General features: G+C 40.6%; 1 protein-coding gene across 21 annotated transcripts in view; it reads left to right on the top strand.

Moving 5' to 3' along the window:
• Nucleotides 1-16,424, top strand: part of MAGI1 (membrane associated guanylate kinase, WW and PDZ domain containing 1) — a 622,042-nt gene that overhangs the window by 482,077 nt on the left and 123,541 nt on the right. For all 21 annotated transcript variants that reach the window (XM_028169082.2, XM_028169083.2, XM_007192408.3 and 18 more), the window contains exon 3: nt 2,571-2,690. In XM_028169082.2, the coding sequence (XP_028024883.2) occupies nt 2,571-2,690 (120 nt within the window). The remainder of the gene's footprint in view (nt 1-2,570; nt 2,691-16,424) is intronic.

A 16,424-nucleotide genomic window follows, 5' to 3' on the forward strand; every position in this document is an offset into this window, starting at 1 on the left:
TCTTGTAGCTGTTTAAAATGTTTACAATTCATAATAGAAATCTCACTGCTGCTTGTCACCTTTGTCTACTGTTCTTGTCTGTGCCCTGATTTTTTTTTTTCTCACCTGGACACTGTAGTAACCAACTAACTTGTCTTCTTGCTTCTGTTTTTGCCCACCTCACCCTCCTACTCTGCCTGTTTTCTGCCCTTAGCTCAGTGATCTTTTAAAAATAAATCATGGTACCATCCTGCTCCAAACCCTCTAGTGGCTTCGCATCATCCTTAGAATAAAATATGAAATGTTTGCTGTGGCCAGCATCATCTGGCCACTTGCTTTCATTTCTAACCTCTTTTCCATTGCTCTGCTACAGTTAACTCTGGACTTTTTGCCCTTCCCCCAACATGCTAAATGTATTCCTACTTCTAAGCCCTTGGCCTTTGCCCAGGCTGGGATGCTTTTCCCATCGCCTTTGTGCTGCTCTCAGTTAAGATGGTGCCTCCTTAGCCAGGCTTTTCCTGATTACCTGTCTCAAGTAGCTTCTCTACCCCTCACCTTGCTTCCTCCCTCTAAGACACTTTCAAACACTTGAAATTACATGGTATATCCATATACATATTTATAATCTGTCTTTCATAATAAAATATTAATTCCATTAGGGTAGGGGCTTTGGCTTCTTCTCCAGTGCCTAAATTGCTGCCCAGCAGGTATTGGGGCCTTAGTGAATAATTCTTGAAAAAAATGAAACATGTAATAATATATGTAATGTATTAATATATATAATTAATTATATGTGTATATAAGATTTGAACTATAACAGTCTACCAACTCATTTCATTCTAATAGTAACATAAACTATATATCTGGTAGCAGTTACTGAGCTTAGCCTTCTAAAAGTCTTATCCCACTCAATACACACAACAAACCTATAGCGTAGGTAGTATTATTATCCTTATTTCACAGGCGAGGAAACTGAGAAATAGCAGAAGCTCAGGAACATGCCCAAGACCACAGCCTGGTGAGCCAGACAGACTATGAATTCATCATTCCCATTCTATATACCTGCTCTACAGCAGTATATGGTACAGTTTATGCTTCTGGAATACCCACCGTGTGCTTGACACCAGAGATATAAACATTGTGAAGCACCTCAGTGGCCTTGTCATCGTCTGTCAGGGCAGCCAGAAATGGGAACAAACTAGGATACACTACAAGAGTAGACTGCTGGACACTATACAAGCAGGCTTCTTTACCAGAAAGTCCCATCGTGCTGGGCAGAAGCTAACATTTGTAATATAATTGTTCTATGGACAGTTTGCAGCTGTTTATAACACTCAAATTTCAAATTTCAGATAATAGAAAAACGGGGCTTGTTTAAAAATGTGTTTAGCCTGAATGAAATATGCAACAAGTGTTGAGTTTTTTGATTTAAGAGAATTCTGGATATCCACTGTAAGTGCATGGAAATTCACATGATCAGAGACTGTGCTCTGCCATGAGCACTGGAGCTAACATACATACAGTTGCTTATTTCATTGTTTTAGGGAGAATTAGGACTAGGGAAAAATCCCTGCTTATTATATTAAAAAAACATTGATCTGAAAGCGCCATAGGTAATGGTGCCTTGCAAAATGAACCCATGTTGATCATATCCCCTAACTTGAATGTAGGAGAAGTCATGAGTTTTGCTCTTTTTTGGTCTCCCCTAACGTTGAACATAGGTTCCTAGTATACACTATGTAATTGCTTCTTGGTTTATTTTCTTTTTTTGTTTTGTGTGTAAACCATATTCCTTCCACACTTTGGGGTGAGGTTGGGCTAAATTGATAGGTCTCCCGCCCAGCACCTGAGCTGGGTGACTTAAATATTCTAGAGGCTCTGTGTTATTTCATAAGAAGAATCGTTATATTTATTAGTCTTTGATGAGATTAATTCAGGGGGAGAATTTTCTAGCAAATGCATTGTCCTTTTTCTCCCATCAGAACTTATGGGTGGCCTCTTTTTGCCAAACATATTAATTACATGGAGAGCAGCAACATTTTAATCCCTGGGAGGTATCCAGCCACAGATCTTGGGCAATTGAATTTCTCTGGTGATGTGTTTATGCAGTGGCTGTCATTTTCTTCAAAGGGCTTATTACATTGGAAGTTGCCAGATGTGTTGAGGAACACAAGAATTTTGAGGCCTATGATAAAAATATAAACCCCTTAGGCTCTGAGCTTAAGGTGGATGTCTTTTTTAGAACTTACTGGATCCCTAAAAGCTGCTGATTGTGAATGTCATCTGTATAAAATCCAGTTCACCCTTTTCATTCAGTGCGTTTTTTTAAGTGATAAAAATCTCCCTGGGTTGCCTCGCTGTGCTTGGTTTTCTCTTCCTTGCATTTGAGGGGCCCAGGCATCAGAGGATGGAAGTGAGGATACTTTTCTGCTAGAAAGAAGTTGTCTTTGCCAGGTCCCTGTCTCAGTAGGTGGGTCTGTCAGTTTAGGTACTCCAGCTGACTGAACAGGTTATTTTAATTACACCTGGATGGGATGCTTCCTGTTTCAGTGGACTGATGATTTCTTGTGCCTTTGTCTTGTCTGCTGCAGGCACAACCCGGTCTCCCAGAGAAGGAGAGGTGCCTGGCGTGGACTACAGCTTTCTGACTGTGAAGGAGTTCTTGGACCTCGAGCGGAGCGGGACTCTTCTAGAAGTCGGCACCTACGAAGGTGAGCTGATGTGTATGGCAGCGGTGAGGACACCTGTCTGCTGGGTCCTGCAGACGATCCAGGGCCATCCAGGCAAAGATTCTGTGGACTAGTGAAGTCTGAACATCTTTAGGAGACTGCAGTTCACCTGAAGGGGAATAATAATAATAAAATATATGGAATATGGAATAAGGCTTTGTGGAGCGCTTTAAAAATAATTGGGTTTTTTTTTTCACTCGAGGAGTTTTCTCTAATTTATTGATTTAAACATGTGCACGCATGTGTGTGTGTGTGCATGTGTGTGTGTGTTTAATATGGGCATGTATGGTATAAGAAAGAAGAGGAAGAAGAATCATAGTCAGTCATAAAATATGACCTTATTGGTAGTGTTGTCTTAATCTCAAGGGACTGGAATGTCATTTTTTACCACCAATTGCTATTTAATGTATTTTTTGAGTAGATGATACATTTACATGGTTCCTAAAGCAGAATATTTCAGAAGTATTCGATAAGTAAGCTCTTTCCTAGATCTGTCTTCCACCTGCCTAATTTCCATTTCTCCTTTCCCCAGATATTACAACTGCTGTTACTCGTTTCTGATTTCCCTTCTGAAACTGTTTAATGTTAATACAAACACATGTGCGAGTGTACACATACTCATATGTGTTTCATATGTGTGTGCTCATTTCTTCCCTGTTTTATACAGAAGGTAGTATACACTACATGCTGTTTGGCACTTTGCTCTTTTATATAACAGTATGTCGTACAGGTCTTCACAGTTCAGTAATAGAGCACTTCTTGTTTTCTTTTTTAAGTGCCTGTGTAATCTCTTCAAATAGGTGGACCATAATTTATTTAACGTGGTCCCTTTGGATAAACATTTTTAATATTTCAAAATACAACTGTGTTGAATAACATGGATATAAATCATTTCACACAGGTGAAAATAAATCTGTAGGATGAGATCCTACAAATCAGATTGCAAGCTCAAAGCCAAATGTAGGGGGGAATTTAAACTTATCTTGTCGGAAAACAATATTATAGCTTGATTGCCCTGTTGAGTGTTATTATTTGAGACAGAAGGGCATACTATGATACTATTAATAATAAGTAGGTCAAGTTATTATATTATGTGTACTTTTTCTAAACTCAAAATTTGGACTTATTGGGCTTCCCTGGTGGTGCAGTGGTTGAGAATCTGCCTGCTAATGCAGGGGACACGGGTTCGAGCCCTGGTCTGGGAAGATCCCACACACCACAGAGCAACTGGGCCCGTGAGCCACAATTACTGAGCCTGCGCGTCTGGAGCCTGTGCTCCGCAACAAGAGAGGCCGCAATAGTGTAAGGCCCGCGCACCGCGATGAAGAGTGGCCCCCGCTTGCCACAACTAGAGAAAGCCCTCGCACAGAAACGAAGACCCAACACAGACAAAAATAAATAAATAAAATAAAATAAAAATTTTTTAAAAAAAGATAGCATCATGTAATGGCAATTCTATAAATCTGGATTAAAAAAAAATATTTGGACTTATTGGATGATCCCAGTGGCATTTTCAAGATGAGACTTAAAAACAAAGGATGAATATGAAATAGGCTATTGTTTTATTAGGGGTATTATAACTTAGATATGATAATCACCCTGTTCCGGGCAGTGGCTAATAATTAAGTAATGATCATAAATCTTAGGGATGCTGATTCTGGTTTGATATTTTTTGCAGGGGGACAGGGAAGAACGTTATCTTTGTACCTACTGTTTATTTTCAAATTGTGAATATACATTTAACATTGGTTAGGTATTAATCAAATTCCTGTATTGTGAATTCAGGAAGATTTACTTTGAGTATTGCTGATTATCAGTTGTCGTAGTTTCCTTGAGGTGTTGGGATGTGACTGGTGGTTGGTGGGCTGGGAGGGCATCTGAGAATGCCCGAGGCAAGAATGATTTATTAAGGTCTAGGAGTGAGGGGAGGGAAGGGATGGGGGCCTGAGTGGAGGTACCAAGAGCTTCTTCAATGTGTTGTTTTGTAAATGTGAATCCAGTTAAAAATTCAAGTGGCTAAGAATAGAGCAAGTGTGGATCCTCTTTGGTTTAAGAAAGTGAATTGTCTTATCTGAAATCAGTTATTATGCCCATCAGGGGAGCTTGTGCCCCTAATATAAAAAACATCCATTTGCCTTTTTGGAGAGGTTAAATGTGGGAGTGGTTGTGAAATGCCAAAGAGTACTGGGTTGAAAAAGAAAAGTATGTGGTTAGACAACAGCTTGTCTGGGACAAAAAAGAAAATCAGCTCATTTTATTGAGGTGGTTATGTTACAAGTGTTACATAGGTGGAGTCACTTTATTTTCCCAATAATTTGATCACTTTGACAGAGGTAGCTATTATCCCTGACTTTTTAGATGGGGATGCTGAGGCCAGGTATCATTTAGGAACTTTCTCAAGGTTGTGCAGCTGGTTCTAGAAGGCAAGAGCCAGGAAACAAACACAGTTGTTGGACTTTCAGATCCCATGCACTTTCTGGAAAACCCCAGAAGATCCTGGATGTAACTAAAAAGTTGTAAAAATAGCTCATTGGTACTTTCACCCAACTTCCTGGTGGGTAGCAACAGGAAAAAGTTTTTCAGAAAATGTCTTATCATCCTTCCACAAAACCATCTTTCTGTGAATGTCGCTCAGTTATTTTGGAGTTGAAAATCTCTTTTGCCACATATGAATCCACTCCATTTTTCAGCCATTTGACTGTGTTCTTCAGCCTTTTGACCTTTTAGCTGTATGATTTCCCTGTCATATGAGACAGCTCATAGTTTTTTGGAAGCAACTGGAATATATTGTGTTGACTCTCATAAGCTGAAAGCAAAATGGAATTTTTATGAAATGCTGGATACTGTCACAGGAATAGGGCAGGATAGATCTTCAAGAGCTTTCTCTGTCTTTGCTCCCCCTGGACTAGCCCCTCGATGGCGGCTCTGTCTATTGGACAGTAGCAAGCGTGCAGGCTGGGCTGTGGCCCTGCCAGAGTTTGAGTCTCAGGCCCTCTGTTGTTGAGCTGTGTGCCCTCCAGCAAGTTGCTTAATGCTCCATGTCTTCATTTTCCCTTCGGTAGAATGAGGATAATAATAGTGCTTTCTCATAGGTAGGATTAAATGAGACAATAATTGGAAAGGGCTGAGCACAGCATCTGACACATGTAAGCTCTCCATCAGCGTGTTAGCTCTTATATTTACACACACGACCGGTCTGAAATTGCCACCCTGGTGATGGGTTCCCTCCCCCTTCTCCTAGTCAGTAAACCAGTGGATTTACCAGTAAAATATCTTTATTTACTTCCCAGGTACTCACTGTCTGTTTCCCCTGCTCACATTTTTTTTCCTCTTGGCCTGTCCTGGTTCCAAAGAGGAAGACACCACAACACAAATCACTCTTCACAGCAAGACTTCTAAACAGTTTTAAGGAAAAGTCATGAATGTACATGATGGAATTCTTTCTAGAGTAAAGAACTTAAGTATATGTAAGTCTAAATTGATTCTCCTCCTCCTCCTCCTAGGAAACCGCTGTTAAAGAGTCTAGTGCAAAGATTCAGAAAACTTAGACATAATCGGCATAAACATATGTATACCTGTTTATTTCACTGCATTCTTGTCCATTGTACTTAACACATCTTGGAGGTGTGTTAAGTGCACAGTCCCACCTCATTCTTTATAAATGCTGCAGCATATCCCATTGTATGAATATATGTAGTTTATTTATCGAGTCCCCTGCAGATGGACATTTGGATGCCCCTCTCCCCGCTTTTTTTGGTGTTTTGTAAACAGTGCTGACATGAACATCCCTGTGCAAATATCTCACTCTACTGTTTTGAGTAGATCTATAGAGCAGGTTCCTGACAGTGCTGTTTTAAAGCCAGCCCTTCTGAGCCCACACAGTTCATTTCAGCATTGTCCTCAGGCGCAGGGTGTGACGTACAGGGCAGAAGTCCAAAGCAGCTCTGCCTTTGAAGGTGCTTATGTTCTTTAGTTAATTATTTCTGCCAACGTTTGTCCAGTGTACACTACGTGCTGGGTGCTTTTCAAAGCACATTATGTGTACCAACTCACTTAATTACCCAGTAATCCTACGAGCTGGGTACAGTTTATCCCCATTTTACAGAAGAAGAGTATGAGGTCCAGAAATGCCCGTTGTCTTTGCTAAGTTCATGGAGTGAGCCGGAGATAGAGCTGGGAATCAAACCCAGGCTGATGTGGCTCTAGGGTCTCTATAGACCCTCAGTCTTGGGAGACAAATTAAATTTAAACAATTTCAAGAGACGTGATGAATGTTCTGAGAAGGAAACTACAAGGGTGCCCCAGAAGCATCTAGCAAGGGTGCTGCATCGAATTTCGCATCAGATTCGGTCCCCTGGAGGAAGTGGCCTTTGACCTGAAGCTCGTCAGAGGATCTCATTAGTTCAGTGTTTCAGCACCAGCCACAAAGCCTGAATTCAGAGAGAGCAAATGCAATGAAGCAAGAAAAGGTCAGAACGCTGGTCCTAGAGATGGAGGAGCAGGGAACCATTTCTTGCTTCCTGTAGAACCAATGCCATCCAGTAGGACTTTCTTCAGTGATGGAAATGTTCAGTATTCTGAGCTGTCCAACATGGCAGCCACTGGCCACATGTGATTTTTGTGACTGAGAAACTGGATTTTAAATTTAATAGTTTAAACTAATTTAGGCTTAAATAGTCATATGTGTCTGATGGCTGCCAAATTTTCCAGGGCAGTTCTTTTTTTTTTTTTTTTAGCATCTTTATTGGAGTATAATTGTTTTACATTGTTGTGCTGGCTGCTGCTGTATAACAAAGTGAATCAACTCTACGTATACATGTATCCCCATATCCCCTCCCTCTTGCGTCTCCCTCCCACCCTCCCTATCCCACCCCTCTAGGTGGTCACAAAGCACCGAGCTGATCTCCCTGTACTATGCGGTTGCTTTCCACTAGCTATCTGTTTTACATTTGGTAGTGTATATATGTCCATGCCACTCTCTCACTTTGTCCCAGCTTACCCTTCCCCCACCCCATGTCCTCAAGTCCATTCCCTACATCTGCGTCTTTATTCCTGTCCTGCCCCTAGGTTCTTCAGAACCTTTTTTATTTTTAGATTCCATATATGTGTTAGCATATAGTATTTGTTTTTCTCTTTCTGACTTACTTCACTCTGTATGACAGTCTCTAGGTCCATCCACCTCACTACAGATAACTCAATTTCATTTCTTTTTATGGCTGAGTAATATTCCACTGTATATATGTGCCACATCTTCTTTATCCATTCATCTGTCGATGGACACTTAGGTTGTTTCCATGTCCTGGCCATTGTAAATAGTGCTGCCATGAACATTGTGGTACATGACTCTTTTTGAATTACGGTTTTCTCAGGGTACATGCCCAGTAGTGGGATTGCTGGGTCATCTGGTAGTTCTATTTTTAGTTTTTTAAGGAACCTCCATACTGTTCTCCATAGTGGCTGTATCAATTTACATTCCCACAAACAGTGCAGGAGGGTTCCCTTTTCTCCACACCCTCCCTAGCATTTATTGTTTGTAGATTTTTTGATGATGGCCATTCTGACCAGTGTGAGGTGATACCTCACTGTAGTTTTGATTTGCATTTCTGTAATGATTAGTGATGTTGAGCATCCTTTCATATGTTTGTCGGCAATCTGTATATCTTCTTTGGAGAAATGTCTATTTAGGTCTTCTGCCCATTTTTGGATTGGGTTGTTTGTTTCTTTAATATTGAGCTGAATGAGCTGTTTATATATTTTGGAGATTAATCCTTTGTCTGTTGATTCGTTTGCAAATATTTTCTCCCATTCTGAGGGTTGTCTTTTCGTCTTGTTTATAGTTTCCTGTGCTATGCAAAAGCTTTGAAGTTTCATTAGGTCCCATTTGTTTATTTTTGTTTTTATTTCCATTTCTCTAGGAGGTGGGTCAAAAAGGATATTGCTGTGATTTATGTCATAGAGTGTTCTGCCTATGTTTTCCTCTAAGAGTTTTATAGTGTCTGACCTTACATTTAGGTCTTTAATCCATTTTGAGTTTATTTTTGTGTGTGCTGTTAGGAAGTGTTCTAATTTCATTCCTTTATATTGTAGCTGTCTAGTTTTCCCAGCACCACTTACTGAAGAGGATGTCTTTTCTCCATTTTATATTCTTGCCTCCTTTATCAAAGATAAGGTGACGATACGTGGGTGGGTTTATCTCTGTGTTTTCTATCCTGTTCCATTGATCTATGTTTCTGTTTTTGTGCCAGTACCATATTGTCTTGATTACTGTAGCTTTGTAGTATAGTCTGAAGTCAGGGAGCCTGATTCCTCCAGCTTCGTTTTTCTTTCTCAGGATTGCTTTGGCTATTCGGAGTCTTTTGTGTTTCCATACAAAGTGTGAAATTTTTTGTTCTAGTTCTGTGAAAAATGCCATTGGTAGTTTGATAAGGATTGCATTGAATCTGTAGATTGCTTTGGGTAGTAAAGTCATTTTCACAATGTTGATTCGTCCAGTCCAAGAACATGGTATATCTCTCCATCTGTTTGTATCATCTTTAATTTCTTTCATCAGTATCTTATAGTTTTCTGCATACAGGTCTTTTGTCTCCTTAGGTACGTTTATTCCTAGGTATTTCATTCTTTTTGTTGCAGTGGTAAATGGGAGTGTTTCCTTAATTTCTCTTTCAGATTTTTCATCATTAGTGTATAAGAATGCAAGAGATTTCTGTGCATTAATTTTGTATCCTGCTACTTTAGCAGATTCATTGATTAGCTCTAGTAGTTTTCTGGTAGCATCTTTAGGATTCCTTATGTATAGTATTATGTCATCTGCAAACAGTGACAGTTTTACTTCTTCTCTTCCAATTTGGATTCCTTTTATTTCTTTTTCGTCTCTGATTACTGTGACTAAAACTTCCAAAACTATGTTGAATAATAGTGGTGAGAGTGGCCAGTCTTGTCTTGTTCCTGATCGTAGTAGAAATGGTTTCAGTTTTTCACCATTGAGAATGATGTTGGCTGTGGGTTTGTCATATATGGCTTTTATTATGTTGAGGTAAGTTCCCTCTCTGCCCACTTTCTGGAGAGTTTTTATCATAAATGGGTGTTGAATTTTGTCAAAAGCTTTTTCTGCATCAATTGAGATGATCATATGATTTTTATCCTTCAGTTTGTTAATATGGTGTATCATATTGATTGATCTGCGTATATGGAAGAATGAAAGCTCCTGCAAGGACGGGTGAGGACCTACTCAAGAAGATCCTTCCCTCCTCACTCATCTGACTTCAGAGAGCTAAGCGCATCTTTTAAGAGTTAAGCTCCTTTAGGAAAGCGTAATCTTGAATCCTGCCAAAGAGGATGTTACTACAGAGGAGAGGCGATCTTCTTTATGTACGTTCCATGACATACGATAGGGCAGACAAGTAGAGTGAACCAATAAAACCTCAAGATCTGATAACCTTCCAAATATTCTTTCAGGTCCAATATTTGTTTGGGGTTTAGAATTGCCGGGTTGTAAAATTTTAAAGCTGGAAAGGCAGTAGACCTCGTCTCTTCAGAAGACAGAAGTGAGATCCAGAGAGAGAATGGTCTAAGATGGGGTCCCCAACCCCCTGGCTGCAGACCGGTATGGGTCCACGGCCTGTTAGGAACTGGGCTGCACAGCAGGAGGTGAGTGGTGGGCAAGCAAGTGAAGCTTCATCTGCCACTCCCCATTGCTCGCATTACTGCATGAACCATTCCCCCCACCCCCATCTGTGGAAAAATTTTCTTCCACGAAACCGGTCCCTGCTGCCAAAAAGGTTGGGGACTGCTGGTCTAAGACACCAAAGAGAAATGGGGACAAAACCCGGCCAAATGCCCCTCTCTCAGGTCATGTCCCAGGCAGGACTGGGATGCCAGTCTTTCCTGAGTCTGCTGCCTGGAAATGGATACTTTTCTTGTAGAGTCTCTTACTAGTTTGTACATTCATTCATTTATTCATTAAAGATAAAATGCTGAACAAAACCAGACATGAGCATTGCCCTTATGGGTCTTATAGTCTAGTTCATGAGACACATTATTCAAACAATCTCAGAAATAAATATACATTTGTATGTATGTTACAAGTATCAGGATATTTAAAGGAGACCATATGATGGGGAGATTTGATGTCTTTGGGGTTGGGAAATGCTTCCCATGGAGAAGCATTATAGTATTGAGATGAGCTCTGGTGGTTGAGCTGGAGTTAGGTTGCTAGATTTAGCAAATAAAAATACAGAATACCAGTCTTGCATTTTATCTGGCAGCCCTACATGGAGTGAGCTTTAGACTACGTTGGTAGTGGTGGTGATAAGTTGACTGAATCTTGAGATATATGTGTGATTGTGGGGGAGGGGTATGCTCTTTTATTAGTATAGGTATCTTAGAAAATACTGTAATTTTTAGAGGAGTTACACATTATTTTATCAACAGTATGAGATGTTTATGTGGACTTGGTTATCATAAGAAGGAAGTAGAAGATTCAGGTGATGATATTCCTCCTAGGATGACTCCTAGTTTCTGTCTTAGGAAACTGGGTAGATGCTGGCACCGTTTGCTGAGATAAGAAGCACTGGAAAAGGCCAGGTTTGGTGTGTGTGGTGGGGGGAGTGGGGTCAGGGGCTTCATGATGAAATTTTCCATCCCCTTCAGTTATAATGCCTGGTATATGACGCGTACCCTCGAACAGAGTAGAGGCCCTTCCTCACTGTGTAAGGAACCTAACTATTGCCCCTCACATGGTATAAAAGTTGTGAGTGGAGCTCATAATTGGTCTTGGCTCTGCAATTTGAACCAACTTCTCATTCTGTCACTGGATGCAATCAACATCAAGGCAAGTCAAAGAAGACAAGACTAAATGTGTCTTTCCTCCTTGGCCCAACTTCCTAATTGTGACACTGAGCTAACGTATTTGATAAAGCTCTTGAAATAAATCAGCAGCACCATCTCCTTTTTGCCTTGCTTTCCTTTTATTTTTTCCTGTTGACATTTGTGCTCAGTAAGACAGGTTGCTGCCTCAGCCAGCCCTTGGGGCTTCTCCGGGAGAGAGTTTACAAGGGCTGAACTATTCAGTGGGGTGGTTCCAAACATGCCTGTTTTACAAATGCCTCTGGGTAGAAGAGGCTGATTATACACTTTGAGCTTGCAAAGCTTGCCCCTCAGCATGGAAGTGCGGTGCCAGTGTGACATTTCCAATTGGAGTTATGGGTTGCATATCTCTGCATGTTAATTACGAAGGGGGGGGGTGTCAGCCTTCAATAATGGTACTGTTCTGCTTCCTAGAAGGTCTACAAAAAGGCAGCTGCCAAGGGTCTACTTTGAGGGGACACGGAGATAAAGCAGGGGTGAAGAGAGTTCTTGCTTGTCATTGAGGAAGACGAGACCATCTGGAGTCCTGTTCTTTGGCAGGCCTCAGCAGCCGTCTGTTGGGATAAGCTCTGTTGGCAAACTCCACCATGCAGTGTTCTCTGTTGATAACGAAAGAACCAAAGAAAATCTGTGTGACAATTGTCCGTTCCTCTGCCTGTGAAGACGAGGAGGCTGAGGCCAGGGATGTTTCCCTTAATTTTCTGCTCAGAGATCCCCAGCAATTCCTGGAGTCGAGAGCATAGATGATCGGGACAGATCCATGTTTAAATGCCAGTCATCACTTATGCATTGTGTGAATCTCAATTTCTTCATCTGAAAATGGGAATATTGATGGTTTGTTTTTTTTTTTTTTGTAGGATTGTTAAAGGTTAGAATTAGTGAATGTGTGGCTAGTCACCTGGTAGGTGCACAATAAAGGTAACTTTTTGTTAATGTTGTTCTTTATTTTTTTATAAATTTATTTGTTTATTATTTATTTATGGCTGAGTTGGCTTTTTGTTGCTGCACGCGGGCTTTCTCTAGTTGCGGCAAGTGGGGGCTACTCTTCGTTGTGATGCACGGGCTTCTCATTGCGGTGGCTTCTCTTGTTGCGGAGCATGGGCTCTAGGCACTCGGGCTTTAGTAGTTGCAGCGTGTGGGCTTCAGTAGTTGTGGCTCATGGGCTCTAGAGCACAGGCTCAGTAGTTGTGCTACACAGGCTTAGTTGCTCCGTGGCATGTGGGATCTTCCCGGACCAGGGCTCGAACCCGTGTCGCCTGCATTGGCAGGCGGATTCTTAACGCTGCACCACCAGGCAAGCCCTAATGTTCTTTAAATACATACTTTGATAACAATGCCATCTTTTACATTGTAGAGCTGTTATCTGCTCACAGCATCAGGTGCAATTTGAGACACTGGGGTTTATTACATGCTAATATTGTGCCAGCACAATGCTGAGTGCTTTATACACGTGGTCTGTTGACATCTATCTCTGTTAGGTGGATACTAGTCTTTATACCATGAGAACTGAGGCTGGAAAGAGAGAGGTCCTTTACCTTAGGGTGACAAAGCTATTAACTTATTTTGCCCTTTTTTGGTCTTAAATTCAAAGGTAAATGGCACTGGCAAGAACAAACCTCTAATTATAGGACATGGGCTTACTGTCCTTCTGTGCATGCACATCATAGATTTGTAGGGTGGAGCAGGTCGGAAAAGGAGGAGTAAAAAGAAAGTGATGTGAGCCTGGCCACCTCAGGACGTGTGTGTTGGCTAACACGGGGACTATCGGATGGTCAGGTTCGTGTCTCTTAGAAATGATGCAGGGAGTCTCTTGTGCATACTCTCTGTAAGGTTTGTGTTTCTCCCATGGCTAGGCTTGGTCTGATGGTGACCAGAGTGGAAATGATTGATAAGGTGGAGAGTTTCCTGGAAGGGCGGGGTTTTGAATTTAAGTGCCTGGGCGTCCAGGTAAGTGGAGTGAGAGAGTATATAGGGCTGGTAGAGGCAGTGCTGGTGGTAACTGTGGCAGATGGGGGAGTGCATGAGCTATCTTGCCCTTGGTTGCATGGAAAGACAACGTGGGATCATGGCATGACCCCATCAGCCAAAAGTGCAGGGTCCAAAACCAGATTCACCCAAAATCAATTCACTGAAAGACCAGTCTGTGAATTATAGAGGATTTTTGAAGTTTAAGGTTTTCTTCTATCCCTCCTGTGTGCATGCCCCTTTATCTGCCCAGACCTTTGCATTGCAACAGCCTTAGGGCACTCTTCTAGATTGGGGCCCAGATGTTTGTCTGGCAAGGGCTGGGCAGACCAAGGGTAGGAGCCAAAACCTTTGTGCAGAAATCCTTAATTCAGTGAGTGTGTTCCTGGTGAATTTGGTCACACACTTGTCACCAACATTGCCTATAAAAGACAAATCCAAAGAACCAGACCTTACAGTTTGTCAAGCAGCACCTCCCAGTATATCCAGATTTTAATCAGAAATATTCAGTTTTTAAATGTTGGTCACTGATTCAGATGATTTTTAAAAATATATCTGCAAAGGAAAGTTGAACCCTCTGCCCTTAGATAACCACGAGATAGAAGCTTTTCTGTAAAGGTTGTAGGCAATACGGGAAATTAGAAATGCTGGAGAAGTTTGAATAATTACACCGTCTCATACTTATAATACCTTATAGTTTACAGGATACCTTCAAGAATGTTACATCATTTGATTTTCATGATAATCCTGTGATGTTGTTAGAGCTCATGCTACCATTTCCATTTCACAGAGAAAGTGAGACTGAGAGTAAATAACTTGCCCAAGGTTATTTGGTCATTGGCATTGCTTGTTCCTTTACATCAGTAAAGGAATGGTACTCAGCTACCATGTGGCAAGCACTTCAGACACATTGTCTCATTAATCTTTCCAACAAGGTGTAAGGAACCTCATTTTAAAGATTAGAAACATACACTATTAACATTAAGTAGCATTTATCAAGCCTCCCTGTAGTGAAGCCTTTTATGTGTGCTAAAGGTATGAAATGGACTGTCTCATTGTATTCTCATAATAGGCACTCTAGGTAGAAACTCGGTATTCTTAAAATTCCCAATTTTACAGAAGAGGATGAAGATTTTTTTAAAAAATGGTTAAATGACTTGGCCAGGGTTATATAACCAATTAGCAGTTAAGTTGGCATTTGAATCCCAGGCTGTGCTCTTCCAAGATCTTTGTCACTGCCATGTGCCGAGCACTGCCAATGCCTATACATTAGATTAACCCAAATGAAATTGCTGATATTCGGCAGTTTGTCTTTTACAACAGCAATTATGTACGGTTCAACCTAATAATATGTACTTTATCTGTCTCCAATTGATCTTAAAGCTAATTTCCAGAAACAGGAAACAATGATGAATAAGTGGGTTGTTTGGGGGAGTTTGTAATTGCATTGAGAAATCTGCTAATCATTTATTAACTTCAGAAAGACCCTGAACTTGACAACTGAGGAAAATCCACACGTATTTGTCAAATTTAACTAGAACTTTTCTTTTTCACACATTTATTTCTGTCATAAACTGAGGATGCCTAAGTTTTAATTGATTTTTAAATGACAGTAGTTTCATGAACATTGCCTTGGCTTAATGGGACTGAAAATGAGTGATAATGATTGCAAAATTATAACTATAAAATTATGAATAAAGGGTCCTATCTTTTAGTCACATCTTTCAGTGTAAGATTCTTATTTGCAGACATTGGTCTTACTTTAACCTCCAACTCAAAAATGTACATGATGTTTTGGTATAATAGTGATCATAAGGAATTAGAATTGATTCGTTAGAGGTTTGTCTCTATCTTTTGTCCACGATGAAGATTACTGTGTAAATAGTTAGCTGTTTTACTTACCTAAACCTCACTAACGGTCTTCAGTTCATGAAAATAGTCAACGCTGCAGCTGTGTTCCAACTTCATCAAAGGTACGGTTCATCCTTTGGTTGTAACCTCTTTAGAAATGCGGGTTGAGTCTTGGTTCATACATGTGTTCATTCTTCCCTGTGCTTGTGTTACTCCCTAAAAACACACATGGATGCCTTTTCTTCAAGCTGGTTCTGTTCAATCCCTATACCTTTAAGTTGGAAACCTGAAAGAAGTTTTTTGAAGAGGTTGAAATATTACCTTCTGTGAAAGAACTGTAATGATTGAATTGAATACAAGCCACCAGAATGCACTTATCAGGTTTCTATTTGGTTTCCTTCAAATTCAAACATGGTGCCCGGTAGTCTACTACTGCTCTTTTTAATATGCATTTTCAGGGTTCCCCTGCTGAAACACGCTGTTTACACCACTCTCAAAGAAAGTGGGTGCATATACTCATAAATTTGATGATTTATAAAATATTTTAGAGAAATAGTGTTAAGAAAGAAATTTTTAATTATAAAGATAAATTTAATGGATATAAATTCTTTATCACCTATGTGTCTCATGCTAAGCAGCATACTACTATCTCCCTTTCTTTTTGTGCTTGTATAATAAAATGTGTATTTTATATAATTATGTGCTGAGGTTAGACAATGCGGTAAGATTCTTGGGAAGAAACTGTGTACAGGATTTGTTATTATTTACAAATTCTACTTTACTAAGCATAGAATTACAAACGTTACTTAGGCTTTTTTTTTTTTTTTTTTTTTTTTGGCTGCGCTGGGTCTTTGTTGCGACGTGTGGGCTCTTCTCGTTGGTGGTGCACGGGCTTCTCTCTAGTTGCGGCACGCAGGCTTAGTTGCCCCGAGTCATGTGGGCTCTTAGTTCCCTGACCAGGGATAGAACCCGCATCCCCTGCTTTGGAAGGCGGATTCTTAACCACTGGACCACCAGGGAAGTCCCTACTTACAA

The sequence above is a fragment of the Balaenoptera acutorostrata genome, chromosome 10, assembly GCF_949987535.1.
Source record: "Balaenoptera acutorostrata chromosome 10, mBalAcu1.1, whole genome shotgun sequence".
Classification (NCBI taxonomy): Eukaryota; Metazoa; Chordata; class Mammalia; order Artiodactyla; family Balaenopteridae; genus Balaenoptera; species Balaenoptera acutorostrata.